We start from the raw sequence: 21711 nt of genomic DNA, 5'->3' as shown, positions 1-21711 counted from the left end.
TCTTGGTGCTATAGTAAATGGAATTGATTCTCTAATTTCCCTTTCTGTATTTTCATTATTAGTGTATAAGAAAGCCACTGATTTCTGTGCATTGTCTTTGTGTCCTGCCACATTGCTGAATTGTTGTATGAGTTCTAGTAGTTTGGGGGTGGAGTCTTTTGGGTTTTCCATATAAAGAATCATGTCATCTGCAAAGAGAGAGAGTTTGACTTCTTCATTACCAATTTGGATACCTTTTATTTCTCTTTGTTGTCTGATTGCTGTTGCTAGGACTTCTAATACTATGTTGAACAAGAGTGGTGAGAGTGGGCATCCTTGTCATGTTCCTGATCTCAACGGGAAGGATGCAAGCTTTTTCCCATTGAGGATGATGTTTGATGTGGGTCTTTCATAGATAGATTTGATGAAGTTCAGGAATGTTCCCTCTATCCCTATACTTTGAAGCATTTTAATCAGGAATGGATGCTGGATATTGTCAAATGCTTTTTCTGCATCACTTGAGAGGACCATGTGGTTCTTCTCTCTTCTCTTATTAATTTGTTCTATCACATTGATTGATTTGCGAATGTTGAACCATCCTTGTAGTCCAGGGATGAATCCCACCTGGTCATGGTGGATAATCTTTTTAATGTGTTGTTGGATCCTGTTTGCTAGAATCTTGTTGAGAATCTTAGCATCTATATTCATCAGTGATATTGGTCTGAAAGAGTCATATTGATATGAATACACTAATCATTGGAGATCTTAACACGCCTCTCTCAGAAATAGACAGATCATCGAAGCAGAAAATCAGTAAAGAAACAAGAGCATTGAATGACATATTGGACCAGATGGACCTCATATATATATATACAGAACATTCCACCCTAAAATAACAGAATACTCATTCTTCTCAAGTGCACATGGAACTTTCTCCAGAATAGACCACATACTGGGTCACAAATCAGGACTCAGCCGATACCAAAAGACTGAGATTATTCCCTAACAGATATCTTCTAAATGTGAAATTTGTGACTCTTTTAGTCAAAGAACATTTGAGACTTTCAGCTTGAATGAAATGAGAACATCGTGATAATTTATCCAAATATCTTATGGCTTCTAAGGGGCACACTGACCCTTGAACATATATTTGTTTTAATGCATCTTTTTTTTTTCTTTTTTACTCAGAACTAAGTGGTGATTCAGGGATGCAAAGAACAAGAGATTTTTTTCTGCCATCAGGGACCAGTACCCAGAAATCTGAATGGAAACCCTCTAGATATAATGCAGTAAAGATAGAAAACTTTTACAACAATCTACGGGTATTGTGATTGGAATGGGGATGTTTAAAAAGGAGTGGGTCTGTTCTAGGGAACTTGTGCATTAGAATTTAGAGTTGAATTCCTTTTTAAAAAATTTTTTTTAATATATTAGTCATAGAGAGAGAAAGTAAGCACAAACAGGGGGAGCAGTAGGCAAAGGGAGAAGCAGGCTCTCTGCAGAGCAGGGAGTCCAATTCTGGACTCGATCCCAGGACCCTGGGATCAGGACCTGAGCTAGAGGCAGACGTTTAATCAGCTGAGCCACCCAGGTGTCTCTAGAGTTTTGAATTTCAAGAATGACAGAAAAGTAGAGAAAATAAAAGCAAAGAGCAAGTATAGTGGAATGTATTTTTCTTTAAGCTACTTGTAGGGATGAAATATGGCAGAGTGATCAGATACACAAGTGACCAAACTAGTAGGAGGTATTATTAGCTGAAGGAAAGGTGTCGAATTCTAAAAGTTCTCAGAAAAGGAATTCAGTAGATTTATGAAATCCCTGTTGAAGGCTTTCAATAAAGGACTGGATGGCACTCATTTCACTTCTGTTGAAATTTGAGTGTGGAATAACAGAAGGAATGATCTTCCTGAGTTTAGGCTCCCTTGCAACTTGAATTTCATAACTATCAAAGCTCAGAATTTCATAACTATTTCATAACAATAAAAAAAAAGGTAATTTAAGTCTTGGGATCTGCCTGTTTCAGAAAACAGTGATTTCGGTAAAACCCAGACAGCCATGATAAGCAAAAACACCACAAAAAACCCCAAACTCAAGGCACATTTCTTCCCTCCCTTCCGCCTTCCTGCCTTCCTTCCTCTCTTTCTTTCTCTCTTTTTCTCTCTCTTTCTTTCTGATTGGTGTTGGAAAGGTTGAATGTTTCCTTACCTTAGAAGAATGGAAATATTTGGAATTAGACACCAGTAAGGCAAGAAGCTAATTTATTGATGTGAGGCTACACACCAAAGTTTGTAGATATCCACAATACTGATATTTCAAATCAGATATTGCAATGCTGGGGACTATTTTTCTCTGTCCTGAAAATAGCATCTTCACTCATTTCTCCCACAAGGACCCAAAGATATATCTACAATAGTCATCTGGGTTCAAAAAGCCTGATAGGAAGTTGTAATGATTCTAGTTTGAAAATGGGAGTATTTTTTTCCCCCCAGTGTGGGCAGAGGTAGATGTTTTAGGAAGATTAGACATCAAGAGTGGCAAAATTTTCCTAAAATCCCCCAACCTTGTTATATCAGGTATATTAAACAATCAGAGGCTGTAAAGTTGGGTATCAGTGGTATATAGAGCACATGATTCTACTGAGACAATTCTTTGACAGAGAAAATTAAATGCTGCTCTTTAAATAAAATGAAAGAAAAATAAATAGAAGAGGAGATTCCAATTAATGAGCTCACTTTTCCCAAGACATTAAGATTTTTGACAGTGATTGTCACATGAAAGTTGCTTACATGCTTGTTGGGTAAGTCAGAGGGTGAATGGTATGCTCTTGCCAATTACTGGCAGTATATAAGGGTCCAAGTGTAGTAGGGACCACACTTCACCACACATCCACTTGCAACCCACCTGAATCCTCCTCTCCTAACAACATGTGTTGTAACTACGGGAACTCCTGTGGCTATGGCTGCGGATGCGGCTATGGCTGTGGCTATGGCTCAGGCTATGGCTGTGGCTATGGCTCCCGTTGTGGCTGTGGCTATGGCTCAGGCTGTGGCTGTGGCTATGGCTCAGGCTGTGGCTGTGGCTATGGCTCTCGTTGTGGCTGTGGCTATGGCTCAGGATGTGGCTACGGCTATGGCTCAGGCTGTGGCTGTGGCTATGGCTCCCGTTGTGGCTATGGCTATGGCTCAGGATGTGGCTACGGCTATGGCTCAGGCTGTGGCTGTGGCTATGGCTATGGCTCAGGATGGGGCTGTGGCAAAGGCTCCTGCTGTGGCTGTGGATATGGCTCTGGGTGCTGTGGCTACCGGCCATTTTGCTACAGAAGATGTTATTCTTCTTGCTGCTAGACCATCACTCTCCAAACCGCATTTGCTTCTGAAATGACACCACCAACGTGACAGCTGAAGCAAGAATCCGTATCCCAAGTATTCTACATTCAGAAAATTGCAGGCTTGACAGAGGGTTTGACCCTCAGTGATCGCTTGTGAGGATGGGATCTTCAGGGTCTAGGCTGTGTGGTATCATCTGACTACTTCCTAAATATTGGTCTTTGTTCCTTTAATCTGGATTTTGTGTTGGGACTGTCCCAGGGATCCTAACATCCCACAGTTGGACAAAAAACTCATTCTCAATAAAAACGTTTCTTTGCTTCTAACAAATCTCTGTGTTCTTGCTTGTGAATTACTCTTTTCTTCTGAGGTGTTATGGCTACTCTAGAAAATTAGGCTGACAATATGCTTCATGACCCTAGGCTCTTCTTTGATATAACACAAACATTTCCTCTCCTCGTGCATCAGAGATGTCTTCTTCACTTATTTCCCAATTCTCTCCTGCTCAGGCACTCACAACCCAAAAGAAATTACACAGCATTTCAGAACTGTGCCCTGGAAATTGCACTGTGTTCAGAATGAAGCTGGGTGCAGGGGGAAGAGATGGAGAAGGACACCTATTCAGGAGGTTGTGACAGAAGCCTACGAGAGAGGAGATGTGGTCTGAGTGCTGACTAAATGAATGGCATGGTTGAGAGAGTTACTAGGGTTAATGAGAAATTAGAAGCAGACTCACGTGACATATGAAGAACAAAGGGAAGTGTAAGTTAGAGGAAACATGTGGTACGATGTCATGTGTATCGGACTGTATATTTATTTGCTTGCACATGTTGAGTTTAAGGAAATTGATTTTTTTAAATTAAAGATTTTATTTATTTGAGAGAGAGGGAATGAGAGAGAGAGAACGTGAGAGGGAAGTGGGTCAGAGAGAGAAGCAGACTCCCTGCTGCTGGAAGCCTGATGCGGGACTCCATCCTGGGACTCCAGGATCATGATCTGAGATGAGGCAGTTACTTAACCAACTGAGCCACCCAGGCATCTCTAAGGAAATTGATTTAAGTCACTTTTTGATAAATAGTTTCCAGTGTTTTTGTAAGGGAACTGCCCTATACACTGAAGATACAGTAACAAAATTTCACAAGAGTTTCCTGCTCTCAGAGTGTTTGCATTCTAATAGGTGATAATAAGAAAAAGAAAAAAAAAACCCAAGATACATTTAGACAGATAATCATTATGGAGGGAATAAAACAGCTTCTTGAGGAAGACAGTGAAGGTTACATATTGGAGATATGGTTCAGGAAGTTATTTTGACATTTTGTGTCAAATGAACTAGTGTTTGTTACACAAAAGGGCAGTGTTACATGTAAAGGAAGAAAAGAAATGCATTGTTTTGTGTATGATCAGTGGTGTCACAATTTTTAGTGGAAAAGAGCAAGGATTAGTGGTTAATGGCATGCTCTGTGTGTGAACTGGTACAGATATAAGAATGGGATGAAAAGCCCAGCCTACTATCTGAGTTTGAGAATCTATTACTTTGTGGATTCTGTTTTCAGATTCCCTTCCCCATGTGACTTTTCAGTTCTCTAACATTGAATTCTATATTATAGAATGTCTTTTCAGGCTCAGTTTCCATGAGCAGTGAAAAATGATGCCCTGTCTTGTCTCCATGACGAAGGTCACTGCACAAATCTGAGTTTGGGGTATCTGAAGCTAGGAAACTCTGCAGAATGACTGTCTGCAAGGAAGGTAACTCTGCCAACAAAGTCAGACCTGGAGTGAAGCTATGCCCATGATATAATATGTTCTAGCAATGAAGAAAAAGGAGTTCATCAAGAGTTAGGTAGTTTTCACAGGTGGAATCCTGTGTAAGCCAGATCTGAGGACTGACTGTTCTAGGTAAATCTGAGGTGGGGAAACCCTACAGAGATGGGAATGGAATTCTTATAATCACAGTGTGTTGAAAATCTACTCATTGTCTTATTATGATCCTTGTCCTTGAAGGCTTTCTGAAAGGGAAGAATATCTTCAATTAGGCAGTGATATCATAATATGAATTGATATCATAATTTATATACCCAGTAAAGAATTGACCATTTATTGAACCTATTAGATAATTTATACATCTAGAAAAATGTCTTCATAAACTAACACATAATCAAATTGTGAAATTTTGACCCTCTTAGTCAAGGAACATTTGAGACTTTCAGCTTGAATGATACGAGAATATTGTGACAATATATCAATATATCAAATATATCAAAATATCTTAGAGCTTCTAACTGGCACAAAAATACTTGAACATGTTTTTGATTTAATGCATCTGTTTTTTAATGACAAAAGTATTGATTAAGCTCAAATTATGTCCTGTGCACTCTATTTAGAACTCTAATTAGTCATTCAGGGATGCACAGAATAAGATTTTTTTTTTCTGACATCAAGGATCAGTATCTGGAATCTGAATGGAGGTGACTAGAAATTATACAATAAGTGTAGAAAACATGTTCAATAGTTCAGGGGTATTTTGGTGGGAAAGTAGGTGTTTGAAAAGTAATGTATCTATTCTATGGAACTTGTGCATTAAAATTTGCAGTACAGACAAAAGGTTAATATCCAGGATCTGTAATGAACTCCTCAAACTCAAAACACACAAAACAGATAATCATATCAAAAAATGGGCAGAAGATATGAACAGACACTTCTCCAACGAAGACATACAAATGGCTATCAGACACATGAAAAAATGTTCAGCATCACTAGCCCTCAAGGAGATTCAAATTAAAACCGCATTGAGATATCACCTTACACCAGTTAGAATGGCCGATATTAACAAGACAGGAAACAACATGTGTTGGAAGGGATGTGGAGAAAGGGGAACCCTTTGTTCCCCTTTGGTGGGAATGCAAGTTGGTGCAGCCTCTTTGGAGAACAGTGTGGAGATTCCTCAAGAAATTAAAAATAGAACTTCCCTATGACCCTGCCATTGTACTACTGGGTATTTACTCTAAAGACACAGATGTAGTGGAAAGAAAGGCCATCTGTACCCCAATGTTTATAGAAGCAATGGCCACAGTCGCCAAAGTGTGGAAAGAACCAAGATGCCCTTCAAAGGATGAATGGATAAGGAAGATGTGGTCCATATACACTATGGAGTATTATGCCTCCATCAGAAAGGATGAATACGCAACTTTTGTAGCAACATGGACGGGACTGGAAGAGATGACGCTGAGTGAAATAAGTCAAGCAGAGAGAGTCAATTATCATATGGTTTCACTTATTCATGGAACATAACAAATAGCATGGAGGACAAGGGGAGTTAGAGAGGAGAAGGGAGTTAGGGGAAATTGGAAGGGGAGGTGAACCATGAGAGATATGGACTCTGAAAAACAATCTGAGGGGTTTGAAGGGGCCGGGAGTAGGAGGTTGGGGGAACCAGGTGGTGGGTATTAGAGAGGGCACGGATTGCATGGAGCACTAGGTGTTTTGCAAAAGCAAGGAAGACTGTTATGCTGAAAATAAATAAAAAATGTATATATATAAAAATTTACAGTTTAAAATTTCAAGAATGACAGAAAAGTAGAGAAAATAAAGGTAAAGAATAATTGGAATGGGGTGTATTTTCTTTAAGCTTCTCAGAAGAGAAGAAACATAGCAGAGTGATGAGATAAAACAGTGACCAACAATAGATGAAGTTGTAGGAAGTACTTTCAATATAAGGAAAATGTCTACTAATGAAAGTTCTAAGAAAGGAATTAAGTAAATTTATTAGTATTCCTGTTGAAGGCCTTAAGTAAGGGGCGGATGACGCTCATTTCCTTTACTAAAACTTGAGTGTGGAGTCGAAGCAATGACCTCCCTAAGGTTGTACTCCCTTCTAACTTGGATTTCATAGTGGTTACAGGAGAAAGTAATTTAAATTTTGGATTCTGCTTGGTTTGGAAAGTGGTGATTTAAGTAAACACTAGAGAACCAAGATAAGCTAAAACATCATAGCAAACAAGGAATCAAACCCCCCAAAGAGAAATCTTTCTTTCTTTCTTCTTTTTTTTTGATTCATGTCTGGTGATGGAATGATTGGATATTTGATTTAGTTTGGAAGAAAGGGAATATTTGGAATTAGACACCAGCAAAGAAGTTAATTTATTGATGTGAAGCTAAATATCAAGGTTTCTAGATCACAGCACTATTGACATTTTATTTCAAACGTTTCAATGTTGTTGGGGGCTGTTCTTTGTCCTGAGATAAGCATGTTTCTTCCTTCCTACCACAAGGGGCCTGCAGGTATCTGCAATAAGTATCAGGGTACAAGAAGCCTGGTAAAAAGTTGCAATGAGGGGACCTTGGTGGCTCAGTTGTTAAGCGTCTGGCTTCAGCTCAGGTCATGATCCGGGAGTCTTGGGATGGAGCCCTGCATCAGGCTCCCTGCTCAGAGGGAAGCCTGCTTCTCCCTCTCCCACTCCCCCTATTTGTGTTCCCTCTCTCACTGTGTCTCTCTGTCAAATAAATACATAAATCTTAAAAGAAAAAAAAAAGTTACAATGATTCCAGAAAGGAGATGGCAGCTATTCCCTCCCCTATGGAAAGAGGTAGATATTTTAGGAAAGAGGAGAGATCAAGAGGAACAAAATTTACCTAAATTCCCCCAACCTTGTTATATCAGGTAGATTAAATGCTAGGAGCTCATGAGGTTGTGTATCAGTGGTATGTACAGCACATGATTCTACTCAGATAATTCCTTGACAGAGATAATTAAAATGCTGCTCTTTAAATAAAATGGGAGTCTCCAAAATAATGAGCTCATTTTTCCCAAGACATTATTGATTGTTGACATTGACAGGCACATAAATGTTGCTTACATATTTGTTGGGTAAGTCAGGGGTGAATGGTATGCTCTATCAATTACTGGCAGTATAAAAAGGTCCAGGGGAAGTAGAAAACCACATTTCACCACACGTCTACTTCTAGCCCACCCGAATTCTCTTTCTCTGACATCATGTGTTGTAACTACGGGAACTCCTGTGGCTATGGCTGCGGATGTGGCTATGGCTATGGATGTGGCTCCTATTCTGGCTGTGGTTATGGAACTGGCTATGGCTGTGGCTATGGCTCCCGTTGTGGCTGTGGCTATGGCTCAGGATGTGGCTACGGCTATGGCTCAGGCTGTGGCTGTGGCTATGGCTCAGGATGGGGCTGTGGAAAAGGCTCCTGCTGTGGCTGTGGATATGGCTCTGGCTCTGGCTGCTGTGGCTACCAGCCATTTTGCTACAGAAGATGTTACTCTTCTTGCTGCTAGACCATCGCTCTCCAAGCCCCATTTGCTTCTGAAATGATACCACCAAAGCAAGAACTGAAGCAAGAATCCATACCCCAAGTATTCTACATCCAGGAAATTGCATGCTTGACAGAGGCTTTGACCCCCCGTGAATGTTTGTGAGGATGGGTGGTATCATCTGACTATTTCCCAGACGTTGTTCTTTGTTCCTTTAATCAGGATTCTGTGTTGGGACTGTCCCAGGGATCCTATCATCTCACAGTTGGACAAAAAACTTATTCTCAATAAATATGGTTCTTTGCTTCTAACAAATCTCTGTGCTCTTGCTTGTGAATTACTCCTTTTTTTGAGGTGTTATGACCTCTCTTGAAAATTTGGCTGACAATATGCCTCATAATCCTGGGGTTATTTCTTGGCATAATATACATATTACTTCTCATTGTGCACCAGATTTAATATCTTCTTCACTTATTTCTCATATCCCTCATGTTCAGGCACTCAAAACACAACACAACACAACACAACACAACACAACACAACACAACACAAATCACACATTATTACAGAACTGTGTCCTGAAAATCACTCTGTATTTAGAATTGAGGTGATGGGGAAAGAGGAGGAGGGAGGACACCTATTCAGGAGGTTGTGACAGAAGCCCAAGGGAGAGGAGGTGTGGCCTGAGAGCTGAATGGGTGGATGAATGTCATGGAAGAGAGAGTTTCCAGGAATAATGAGAAATTAGAAGCAGACCCTGGTGATGCATGAACAACTAAGGGAAGGGTAAATTAGAGTAAAAATGTCATATCGTATCATGTGCATTTTGGCAGAAGTGCAAAAATTATTTATTTTCAAGGATTGAATTTAGGAAATTGTTTTAAGTCAGTTAATACCAAATAGCTTTGACTTTTTTTTTCTTGTTAAGATTTTATTTATTTGCTTGTTTGTTTATTTAGAAAGTATGACCGGGGAGAGGGATGCTAGAGAGAGAGTGAGAGCGAGAGTGAGAATCTTTAAAAAAAAAAAAAATATCTAGTTGTCAGAGAGAGGGAACACACAAGCACGGGGAATGGCAGGCAGAGGGAGAAACAGACTCCCTGCTGAGCAAGTAGCCAGATGAGGGACTCATTCCCAAGACATTGGGGTCATGACCTGAGCCAAAGGCAGACACTTTATCTGGCTGAGCCACCCAGTCATCCAAGAGGGAGAATCTCATACACATTCCGAGTTGAGCACAGGCTCCAATGTGGGGGCATTCTCAGGACCCTGAGATCATGACCAGAGCCGAAATCGCGAGTCATTCTTTACCAACTGAGATACCCAGGTACTCCATCTCTTTGAATGGTTTTGTTTATTTATTTTTATTATTTATTCATTATTAAATATTTTATTTATTTATTTGAGAGAGAGAGAATGAGAGAAAGCATGAGCAGGGTTGAAGAGCAGAGGGAGTGGGAAATGTAGATGCCCTGCAGAGCAGGGAGCCAGATGTGGAGTTCCATCCCAGGACTCTGGGATCATGACCTGAGCCAATGGCAGATGCTTAACTGACTGAGCCACCCGGGCGTCCCTCTTTTCTTGGAAGGTTTTTGAAAGGGAACTTTCCTATACACGGAAGATACAGCAACAAAGTTGTAGAGACATTTTTTCCCCCTCTCGGAGCACTTATTCTAATAGGTGATAAGAAAAACTAGTAAGAATTAATTAAATTAAATTTAGACAGCTAATTGCTATTGAAGGAATAAAGCAGCTTCCTGGGGAAGAAAATGAAAGTTGAAATATTGGAGAGATAATTCAGGAAGTTATTTTAACATTTTGTATCAAATGAACTGATGCCTGTTACAAGAAACGCTAGAAAGGTTGGTACTAAGTTTAAAGGGGGAAGAGAAATGCATTAAATTTTGGGATCGATCAGTGGTGCCACAATTTTTAGTGACAAAGCGAAGGCCTAGTTCCTTAAATGGGCTTGCTTTTTTGGGGGAACACATATGAATGCAATCAAAATTTCTGGTTGACTTTATGAGTTTGAAAGTGTACTAATTTGTTGGGTTTTGACTTCAGGGTCCTTTCCTCATGGGACTTTCCAGAACTCTAACATTTATATCCTATAAAAGAAAATGGCTTTTCAGATTCAGTTTCCACCATGCAGTATAAATGAGTCTGTCTCATCTCCGTGACAATGTTCACTGGGCAAAGCCTGAACCTGAGGTCCTTGGAGCTAGGAGACTCTACCAAATGACCAATTCTAAGGAAGGTGGTTCTGTCATCAACATCAGCACGGGAGCTGATGCTATGCCCAGGATACTATGCCCTACTGATGAAGAAACAAGTGTTTTTCAAGAGTTGAGCAGGTCACAGATGGAATGTTTATTAGTTGGATCTGAGAGCTGTGCTTGGGTAAACTTGAGGTGCGGAAATCCTACAATGAAGGGAAGGGAATTCTAATAATTACAGTTGAAAGTCTACTCACGTTTCATTAAGTTCCTTGTGCTTTAAGATTTTTGAAAGACAGAAGAATATCACCTATTTGGTATCTGCATCCTAATTTACATATCCAGTAAAGGGTTGATCATTTATTGGGCATATAAGGTAATTTATACATCTTGGAAAACGTCTTCATAAATTAACACAAATCTTCCAGATGGGAAATTTGAGACTCATTTAGTCAAAGGATATGTGAGACTTTCAGCCTGAATGAAATGAGAACATTGGTAATGTATCCAAGTATCTTACAGCTTGTAAGTGGCACACCAATGTTTGAACATTGAACATTGTTTTAATGCATCTTTTTTTGATTGGGGAAATAAATAACTGAGTTCAAATCATGTACTGGGGACTCGGAACTAAGTAGTGATTCAGGGATACACAGAATAATATTTTTCTGCCATCATGGATCAATATCCTCAATGTAGAGTTACTAGAAATAATGCAATAAAGATAGAAAACGTCATCAACATTTCACCTTTGACCCAAAGGTGGTTGTTTGAAAAGTAACATACCTGCTTGAGGGAACTTGTGCATTAGAATTTATAGTTTTGAATTTCAAGAGTTGACAGCAAAGTAGAGAAAATATAGGTAAAGAACAACCAGAATAGGATGTATTTTCTTTAAACTTCTGGTTAAGGATGAAACATAGTAGAGAGAGGAGATAGACCAGTAGCTAGTGGTAGAAAAAGTAGTTGAAAATACTCCCAACTGAAGGGAAAATGTGTAATAATGAAAGTTCTCTCAAAAAGAATTCAGTAGCTTTATGAAAATCTCTGTTGAAGTCCTTTTAAAAATGAGTAGACAAATCTCATTCCTTTGTTATTGAAATTTGAGTGTGGAATGGAAGGTACAATCTTCTTGAGTTTGTACTCCCAACTTAGTTGTCATAGTTATGACAGTAAAAGGCAATTTAAATTTTGTTTTTTTCCTGCTTTGGATATTGATGATTTAGGTAAAACCTAGACAACCAAAGGTAGCAAAAACATCACAAACAAACAAACAAACATATAACACCTTCCTATCTTTTTGTTTGTTTGTTTTGATTTAGTCTCCACGTGAAGTGATGGAACGGTTAGATGTTTGGTTTAGTTGAAAAGAAAGGAAATACTTGGAATTATACAACAGTAAAGAGAGAAGGTAATTTATTGTTGTGAAGCTATACACCAAGGTTTCTAATCTCAGCATTATTGATATTTTATATCAGTTGTTACGATGTTACTGGGGGCTGCCCTGTGCTCTAACATCAGCATCTCCCTGGTTTCTCTCACAAGAAGCCAGTAGGTTTCTGCAGAAGGTATCTGGGTGTGAGAAGTTCACAAAAAGTTTCAATGATTCCAGAAAAAAGATGGGAGAATTTCCTCCCTTAGGGGTAGAGGTAAGTATTTTAGGAAATAGGAGAAATCAAGAAGGACATAATTTTCTTTCTTTCCTTTTTTTTTTTTTTAAGAAGGACATAATTTTCTTAATTCTCCCAAATCTTGTTATATAAAGTATATTAAATGATAGGAGCTTGTGAAGTTGGGTATCAGTGGTATGTAGAACACATGATTTTATTGAGACAATTTTTGGCAGAGCAAATTAAAATTCTGCTCCTTAAATAAAAAAGGAGATCCAAATAATGAGCTCACTTTTCCTAAGACATTAATGATTGTTGACATTGACAGACACATAAAAGTTTTATACATACTTGTTGGGTAAGTCAGAGGGTGAATGGTATGCTCTTGCCAATTACTGGCAGTATATAAGGGTCCAAGCGTAGTAGGGACCACACTTCACCACACATCCACTTGCAACCCACCTGAATCCTCTTCTCCTGACAACATGTGTTGTAACTACGGGAACACCTGTGGCTATAGCTGCGGCTATGGCTCAGGCTATGGCTGTGGCTATGGCTCCCGTTGTGGCTGTGGCTATGGCTCAGGCTGTGGCTGTGGCTATGGCTATGGCTCAGGCTGTGGCTGTGGATATGCTTCAGGATGTGGCTGTGGTTATGGCTCAGGCTGTGGCTGTGGTTATGGCTCAAGCTGTGGCTGTGGCTATGGTTCAGGATGTGGCTGTGGCTATGGCTCCCGTTGTGGCTATGGCTATGGCTCAGGCTGTGGCTGTGGTTATGGCTCAGGATGGGGCTGTGGAAAAGGCTCCTGCTGTGGCTTTGGATATGGCTCTGGCTCTGGCTGCTGTGGCTACCGGCCACTTTGCTACCGAAGATGTTATTCTTCTTGCTGCTAGACCATCCATCGCTCTCCAAGCCCCATTTGCTTCTGAAATGACACCACCAACGTGACAGCTGAAGCAAGAATCCATACCCCAAGAATTCTACGTCCAGGAAATTGCATGCTTGACAGAGGCTTTGATCCCCTGTGAACGTTTGTGAGGATGGGTTCTTGAGGGTCTAGGCTGTGTGGTATCATCTGATTATTTCCCAAATATTGGTCTTTGTTCCCTTAATCTGGATTTTGTTTTGGGACTGTCCCAGGGATCCTAACATCTCACAGTTGGACAAAAAATGTATTCTCAATAAAAATAGTTCTTTGCTTCTAACAAATCTCTGTTCTTGCTTGTTAATTACTCCTTTTTTTGAGGTGTTATGACCTCTCTTGAAAATTGGGCTGACAATACATTTCATGAACCGGGGGTCTCTTTCTTGCTATAATACAAGAATTACTTCTCATCATGCATCAGAGATAATGTCTTCTCTACTTATTTCTTATATCCCTCATACTTCAGTATTAACAACCCAACAGAAATCACAGTGTTTTGGAACTGTGTATTGGAAAAAACACTGAGTCTAAAATGGAGTTGGAAGGGAAAGAGGAGGAGGGAGGACACCTATTCAAGAGGTTGTGACAGAAGCCCAAGGGAGGTGAGGTGTGGTCTGAGAGCTGAATGGATGGTTAAGTGACATGGGAGAGAGAGTTTCCAGGATTAATGACAAATTAGAAGCAGACTCAAGTGACACATGAACAACTAAGGGAAAGATAAGCTAAAGGAAAAATGTCATATCATATCATGTGCATTTGGCTAGAAGTATATGTATATTTGTTTGCATACACTGAGTTTGAAGAAATTGATTTAAGCCATTTGTTTGACAAATAGTTTTGAATGTTTTTGTAAGGAAAGTGTCCTACACACTGAAGATACCATAGCAGAATTGTAGACCACTGTTTTTCTCTAAGAGTGCTTGCATTCTAAAAGGTACAATAATAATAAGAATAAATTAAGATACATTTAGACAGATAAGTGCTCTAAAAAGAATAAAGCAGCTTTCTGGGGAAGAGAGTAAAGGTTGTAGTATTGGAAAGATAGTTCAGGGAGGTATTTTGGCGTTTTGATTCTAATGGACTGATGCCTGTTACAAGAAACACTGGGAAGTATGATAGTAATTGTTGAGGAAGAAGAGAAATGTATTGTGTTTTGGGTTTGATCAATAGTGTCACAATTTTTGTGGAAAAGAGCAAGGACTAGGGATATCAGTGAGCTCTAGCACCTCAGTTGGTTCAGATAGAAGAATGGGATGAAAAGCCCAGTCTACTGTCTGAGTTTGAGAGCCTACCAGTTTGTGGGTTCTGAGTTCAGTGTCCTTTCCTCATGTGACTTTCCAGATCTCTAACCCTGTATCATATAACATAGAATTTCTTTTCAGGCTCAGTTTCCACGGACAGTGAAAAATGACTTTCTGTCTCATCTCCATGACAAGGGTCACTGCACAAAGTCTGAGTCTGAGGTCCCTGGAGCTAGGAAACTCCACAAAATGGCTGCTTCCAAGAAAGATGGCTCTGCCATCAATGTACACCCTGCAGCAAGGCTATACCCAAGATAAAATGTGTTTTACTGAAGAGGAAATGGAAGTTCTTGCAAGAGTTGAGCACTTTTCACAGGTGGAACATTTGTTAGTCAGAGCTAAGGAATGACTGCTTTGGGTTAATCTCAGATATTTTTACAAAAAGATGAAGACAATTCTAATAATTACCATTGGTTGAAAATATGCTTATTTTTTCATTATGTCCTTTGTTTTCAAAGACATTAACAATTCAAGAATACCATTTATTAAGTATGGAAAGGGAAAATTTATTTTCTAGAAAAGAGTCTTCACAAACTAAAATTAACATACGTTCAAATCTGAAATATGGTGCCTGGGAAAACAGTTGTAACTTCCAGTTGAGTGAAATGAGGAAATGATGAGCATGTTAAAAGGGAGTTCATTATAATAAAATTAGAGAAAGTGTGTGTGTGTGTGTGTGTGTGTATCATTGGTGGATGAAGGTTGGGAAAAATGAAAATATGGCCTCACATATTGGGTCATAATAAAAGTCAACACTTTCTATAGTCAGGAGATGAGTTAAACTTTAAAGCTTCTTCATGAAGTAACACAAAGTCCTTTTCTTTGATTACCTGTTGCATATTATGGTTGCAGTAAGTTGTAAAATCATTTATTTGTTCTTTCAGTCATTTAGCAAATGTTAAAATCCATGTTCCAGCTTTATGTTATGACTGGTGCTGCATCATATTTAATTGGTTGTTTCTTCCACTAATTAAAAATGTTCATTTGGATACAAAGTAGTAAATCACACATTCTCATTCTAGCATGTGTGTTTATAGGTTTTATAGAATCCTATAGGATTCAAGATGGAAACCAAAATAAGTCATGACAAGAAGACTAGAAAAAGGCTAGAAATAGCTTCTAAAGGAGAATGACGTATGAGAAGAGCCATAAAGGATGAGTTGAAATTGGTCTGTTACGTGAGAGGGAAAATAAAATTCAAGGAAGAGGTATTTTAAAAAAGGGGAGGTGAACCATGAGAGACTATGGACTCTGAAAAACAATCTGAGGGTTTTGAAGGGGCGGGGGGTGGGAGGTCGGGGTACCAGGTGGTGGGTATTATAGAGGGCATGGATTGCATAGAGCACTGGGTGTGGTGCAAAAATAATGAATACTGTTATGCTGAAAATATAAAATAAATTTAAAAAAAAGAAAGTGAATAAATTGGCAGCTACTACTTAAGTAGCAACCTCTACTGGAAAATTTATAATCAGCGTGACCCTCATATGGGAATTCTGAGATTTTCTTTAGCTGCATCCAATATGGTAGCCACTAGAGAGATATGTCTATGAGCGTTTTAAAATTGACTAGTCCATAATGAAATGTATTTTAAGTGTAACATACACACTAGATATCAAAGACTTGGTATAAAAAATGAATGAAAACTATATCAAACAATTAAAAAACTGTTGATTATATATTGTGGTAATATTTTGGGTATATTAAATGAAATATGCTATAAAAGCAATTCATCTATTTCTTCTTATCTTCTTAAAATGCAGCTACTGGAAAGTTCTAAATTCTATGTGTTTCATGATACATTTCTATTGTACAGTTTGGTTTTATAAGGTCACAACAATGTGGCCAGGAGGACTGTTGCCAGGAAGAGGAGTCATGTTGGGCCACCAACAACCATTAAGCAATAATTCCATGTTATCCAGGTATAAGGAGTGGATCATTCTGAGATAGTAAGAACACAATAGCCAGTGCTAAAGACCTCAGAAGGTGCCCAGTAACAAAGTTTTCATCTGAGGTAGTTTATTCAGTAAATGGGATTAATTAATTTGTCATCTGTTTAAGATACCAGCCTTATACCATGCACAGAAGAAGTGCCATATTGATTAAAGTTGTAAATGATGAAAGTTAATTTATTAAAATAAAGATGTTATAAACTTTAAGGAATTTTATAATTCAGCTAATTTGAAACTAATCCATACTAAGAATATTTACACCCTGGAAGTTGGCAAATCAGATTCCTTATCATCAGTCGAGGTCATTAAAGAATTAACAGCAGACCATTGTCCACATCCCTCTTGTTACTGAGAATAAAATCATTTTTTTGAAAGTTTTACAATATGAATGCATTATTTATGAGCCTGAAAAAGAAAACAAATCCACAAAAATCAGTAAAAGAGATCAAGAAATCTTTGGAGTCTATATTAAGTTGATATCTATATTCCCCTGTGCATGAACCATCATTTTTAACTACACTCTTCTTCTGCAAGATAGCATTTCCTCAAGGTCATCCCAATGACTATACTTCCAGGAAGAAAATTGTGATTAAGAGTCTAGGTTCCATAGAGGGTATTATGCTAAGAGAAATAAGTCAATCAGAGAAAGACAATTATCATATGATATCACTTATGTATGAAATTTAAGAACCCAAACAGAGGATCATAGGTGAAGAGAGGAAAAAATAAAACCAGATGATATCAGAAAGGGAGGCAAACCATAAGAGACTCTTTTTAAAAAAAAAAAAATTATTTTATTTTTATTTATTTGACAGAGAGGGAGGGATCACAAGAAGGCAGAGCAGCAGGCAGAGAGAATGGGGGAAGCAGGCTCCCTGCCAAGCAGAGAGCCCGATGTGGTGCTCTATGCCTGGACCCTGGGTTCATGACCTGAGCTGAAGGCAGAGACTTAACCCACTGAGCCACCCAGGTGCCCCCCGTAAAAGACTCTTAATTATAGGAAACAAACTGAGTGTTGCTGAATGGGAGGGGAGTGAGGGGATGGGGTAACTGGGTGATGGACATCAAGGAGGGCACATGATAAAATGAGCACTGGGTATTATATAACACTGATGTATCTCTGACCTCTACGTCTGAAACTAAGAATATATTATATGTTAATTAAGTGAATTAAAAAAAAAAGTATTTTCTAAGGAAAAAAAAAGATTCTAGGTTCCAGAGTCACATTACTCGTGCTCTAGTATAGTCTCCATCAGTTATTAGCTGTGTGATCATGGCATATTATGTAACTCCTCTGAGCCTCAGTATATTCAGAGGTAAAATGATAAAATAGTACTAGATCAGGGTTGTTGAGAGTATAAAACAAATAAAATATGTAAAACTCTACCACTATGAGAACTCAGTAAATTTTTACTATATTTATTATTGGGTTGCTCAATATGAAATTGCTGTCACAACCATTTTAAAATAAAAAATTTATTGTTTGACCTTATTTTTTTAATTAATGTTGGCAATATTTTGATAAGCTCAGAATTTTATAGTCCATTATCTCAATTCTCTCATATCAAATGCACGGGTACAAACCCTTGTTAGATGTTTTGTACATCTATCATACATGTATTTCATAGTTATGAACTCTAACATATGCTCTGATACTAAGTAAATTGACACAGTGTTTATCAATGTACTTTTCATAACAAATTAATGGGTTTTAGTGAAGTAGCTTATTTTCTGATGGTTGGGTCCTCCTTTTTATTTTATCATCAAATTCTATTAATTACCAGAGAAGTTTCTATTAGATTTGGCAGATAGTATGGGATCTATCATAAAAAAAGTTTTTATTTATTTTTTTTTCTATTTTTTTTTTTTATTTCCAGCATAACAGTATTCATTATTTTTGCACCACACCCCGTGCTCCATGCAATCCGTGCCCTCTATAATACCCACCACCTGGTACCCCAACCTCCCACCCCCTGCCCCTTCAAAACCCTCAGATTGTTTTTCAGAGTCCATAGTCTCTCATGGTTCACCTCCCCTTCCAGTTTCCCCCAACTCCCTTCTCCACTCTAAGTCCCCATGTCCTCCATGCTATTTGTTATGCTCCACAAATAAGTGAAACCATATGATAATTGACTCTCTCTGCTTGACTTATTTCACTCAGCATAATCTCTTCCAGTCCCGTCCATGTTGCTACAAAAGTTGGGTATTCATCCTTTCTGATGGAGGCATAATACTCTATCCCCAGGGGTACATTTTTAAAAAAAAATTTTTTAGTGAGAAGTGATAATAGTAAGTTTTGGTTTTAGTATATTGAAAAGTGAATGGGTAAGGAAGAGTGAAGATTGAAAATAATTTATTCTTTCATGTTACATGAGGTGGAAGGATAGAGAGCGGTCCAATGGAAATGATGATTCATCCTCCCTAGAGTTTTTTAAAACATAGAACTCCTCCTTAAACTTTAGATACATACTTTTAATTAAAAATTTTATGTCCTGGAATATACATGAAATAGGTCTTCAAAATTCTTGTAAAATTAATTGCACTGTTCAGTCACTGTCTGGAAAAAGATTCAATGGAACGATGAGGGTAAAATGGTCATGTCAACGATGTTTTAGGAAGAAAGCAGGTGACATGAAATGTGGAGGGGCCATGGAGTTTGCCAGAATGGAGCCAAGGTTGAATATAGTTTAGTGGAAAGAATTGCAAAATTGGGGCAGTCATAACTAGAAGGCAACCAAGAGTCTGAGGCCTTAATTCTGACACGGGAGTTGTGGAGCCAGGTGTTTTACCCTATATTGACTAAAATTGGAGATGTCTAGAAAAGTTACTATCATTTCTACTTAAATGGTGACTTAAAGAATGTTATGAAGATTGTACTCTCACTGGGCAGATTGCGGGTGCTGAGGGACAGCTCTAGTACCACAGTGTGGTGTTTAAGATGGGTAATGGAGCAGGTTTGAGGGGGGGCTAAGTTGTCTGCTATGGCTCCAAGGTGAGATCACAAGGAACATTTCTATCCAGATGACCGAAGTGTATAATATTGGTAATTTTAATGAGTGTGAATATTTTGCATTTGAGAAATTGAAGGAAAAATAGTTCATGAAAAAATATTTATGGGTCTTGCCATAGCTTTTATGTTATAGGGGGAATTGAAACAATTCGACTGTATGCCTAAATAACTCATAGTCCTTGGAAAGATTTAACTGTCCTCAGTCTCCCTTTTCTCACCTGGAATGTGTATAAAAACAAACACCACAATTTCCTACTTTACGTTGTTTTTGTCAGCATCAGATGAAGTGATAAAGATGAGTATATCCCAAAAGCTATGGAAGGAAATATAAATGTAATTAATAATTATTGTTATTATTATTTTTTCTTATAGGACATCCTATACATTAAATTAACAATTTTTACAGGTGGACGAAATCTCATAGGCTGTCATTCAACAGTTGGTGAATTGCCTATTTCTTTAGATTCCCACAAAATAAAGACAAAGCTACTGGCCTTAAATAACTCACAATTGGCTGAGGAAATCAGATAATTAAAACAGAATGTGTTAATAGAACATTCAGTACCACAATAGAGGTAGGCTATGGAAGAACAAGGAATTATGCCTATTAATTGTTACTAATGTCCAGGATCGCTTCCTATACAAGGTGTGGTCTAAACTGTGATTCATGATCCTGGGTTTATCCATTTCTTTCTACCAATGTTAATCAGCACTCACATACTCACCAACACACATGGGCATGTACTCATGCACGCACACGCACATACACACACACAGCACTCAAAAATCTGCTTTTTGAAAAGTGAAATGGGGGAAATCAAAGGGGGAGATGAACCATGAGAGACTGTGGACTCTGAGAAACAAACTGAGGGTTTTCGAGGGGAGGGGAGAAGGGGGTTGGGTAAGTCTGGTGGTGGGTGTTAAGGAGGGCACGGATTGCATGGAGCACTGGGTGTGGTGCATAAACCATGAATCTTGGAACGCTGAAAAAAAATAATAAAATAAAAAGGCTTTTTAGTGGGAAAATGATAATGGTGAAAAATGGTTTGGAAGGAGAGGCAAGACTGGTTAAATGGTGCTAGATTTGTTTGGTGGCATAGATAATGAAAAGGAACAGATGAGCATCAGGGATTTTGTGAAGGAAGAACCGTAGGACCTTAGATATCAGTAGTGAAGAATTGAGAGAAAATTCTAGAGAAGGTAATATCTAAAAAGTATGCATGCCTTCTTAGCACTTAGGACTGTAGCAAATTCAGGGTGGTATATACAGTTATATATCTGAAAAACTGACATTGCAAAATCAATAAGACTAGTATTGCAGATGTGCTCTGTGTCTTTCTGGAGAGACTAATCAGGGTGGGGTGAATGGATGACCACGACATACAAATTTCTCAACACAAGAGCTCTTTATATGTGATGCTATGTGAAACAAGAGTGATTTGTACATTAGGTGCTCTCTACCCAGGCAGGATCACCTATTACTAGGATTATTTTAGGGGAGGGGTGGAATTCACCAGTTTTACATATCCATTTCCTGTTCTAGGATGCTATAGTTTAGGAATGGATTTGAGCTTTGAAGCCTGATTGTGAAAATAGTGATGCTGATACCAGGAAAATATTGAACCAGAAACTTTTATGTTGCTGTATCTCGGAGGAGAGATCAGGTATAATGTTTTGGATTGAGAAATCTTATTTTCATTGGGGATGTAGAAAGACTGTCAGAACTAGAGTCAAGATTCAACCACTCATGGTTAAATAAATTTAACGTTCCCTAGTAGCCCTTGAATCTTGAAAGAAATTTCAGGCTTGAGAAGAGGAAGGACACAAGAAGATGAGTGGATAGATTATTCTCCTTGAAGATATAGAACCATATTTTATGAATTAGAGGAATGAGTATTCTCAATCATCAAACATTTGTTGAGCTTCTAATAAAGGACATCTCATTACGTGCTATGAACAGAGACTAAAATATTCATCCCTGCTTTCTAAAAGTGTGGTAAAGACACACACACATAAACTCACAAGCTACAAAGATCAGAATACTGCTATAATATAATTATAACAAGGGTGTTTGGGAAATACAGAGGGAAAAACCAAAGGCCAAGACTAAGAATAAACAAAGAAGGGTG

The 21711-nt window shown here is 38.4% G+C and overlaps 3 protein-coding genes across 4 annotated transcripts; all 3 read left to right on the top strand.

The window, feature by feature from the left end:
- Window positions 1-2903: 2903 nt before the first annotated feature.
- Window positions 2904-3323, top strand: LOC116567570 (keratin-associated protein 6-2-like). Its single transcript, XM_032302705.1, has one exon. The coding sequence runs from the start codon at window positions 2904-2906 to the stop codon at window positions 3321-3323; it is 420 nt and encodes a 139-aa protein (XP_032158596.1).
- A 4946-nt stretch (window positions 3324-8269) lies between these two features.
- LOC116567581 (keratin-associated protein 21-1-like) lies at window positions 8270-8624 on the top strand. 2 transcript variants are annotated; one of them, XM_032302732.1, is made up of 2 exons: window positions 8270-8413; window positions 8462-8624. In XM_032302732.1, exons 1-2 carry the CDS (start codon window positions 8296-8298, stop codon window positions 8593-8595), a joined length of 252 nt encoding a protein of 83 aa, XP_032158623.1. In that variant the 5' UTR covers window positions 8270-8295; the 3' UTR covers window positions 8596-8624. The 2 variants fall into 2 exon arrangements, with proteins under 2 accessions (XP_032158623.1, XP_032158619.1); XM_032302728.1 differs by having other exon boundaries at window positions 8270-8624.
- Window positions 8625-12882: 4258 nt separating this feature from the next.
- LOC116567574 (keratin-associated protein 21-1-like) lies at window positions 12883-13290 on the top strand. The gene has a single exon (XM_032302715.1). It carries the CDS (start codon window positions 12883-12885, stop codon window positions 13288-13290), a length of 408 nt encoding a protein of 135 aa, XP_032158606.1.
- The last annotated feature ends 8421 nt before the right edge of the window (window positions 13291-21711 follow it).

This window comes from Mustela erminea, chromosome 1, assembly GCF_009829155.1.
Source record: "Mustela erminea isolate mMusErm1 chromosome 1, mMusErm1.Pri, whole genome shotgun sequence".
Taxonomy (NCBI): domain Eukaryota; kingdom Metazoa; phylum Chordata; class Mammalia; order Carnivora; family Mustelidae; genus Mustela; species Mustela erminea.
This window is presented reverse-complemented; position numbering and strand designations above follow the sequence as displayed.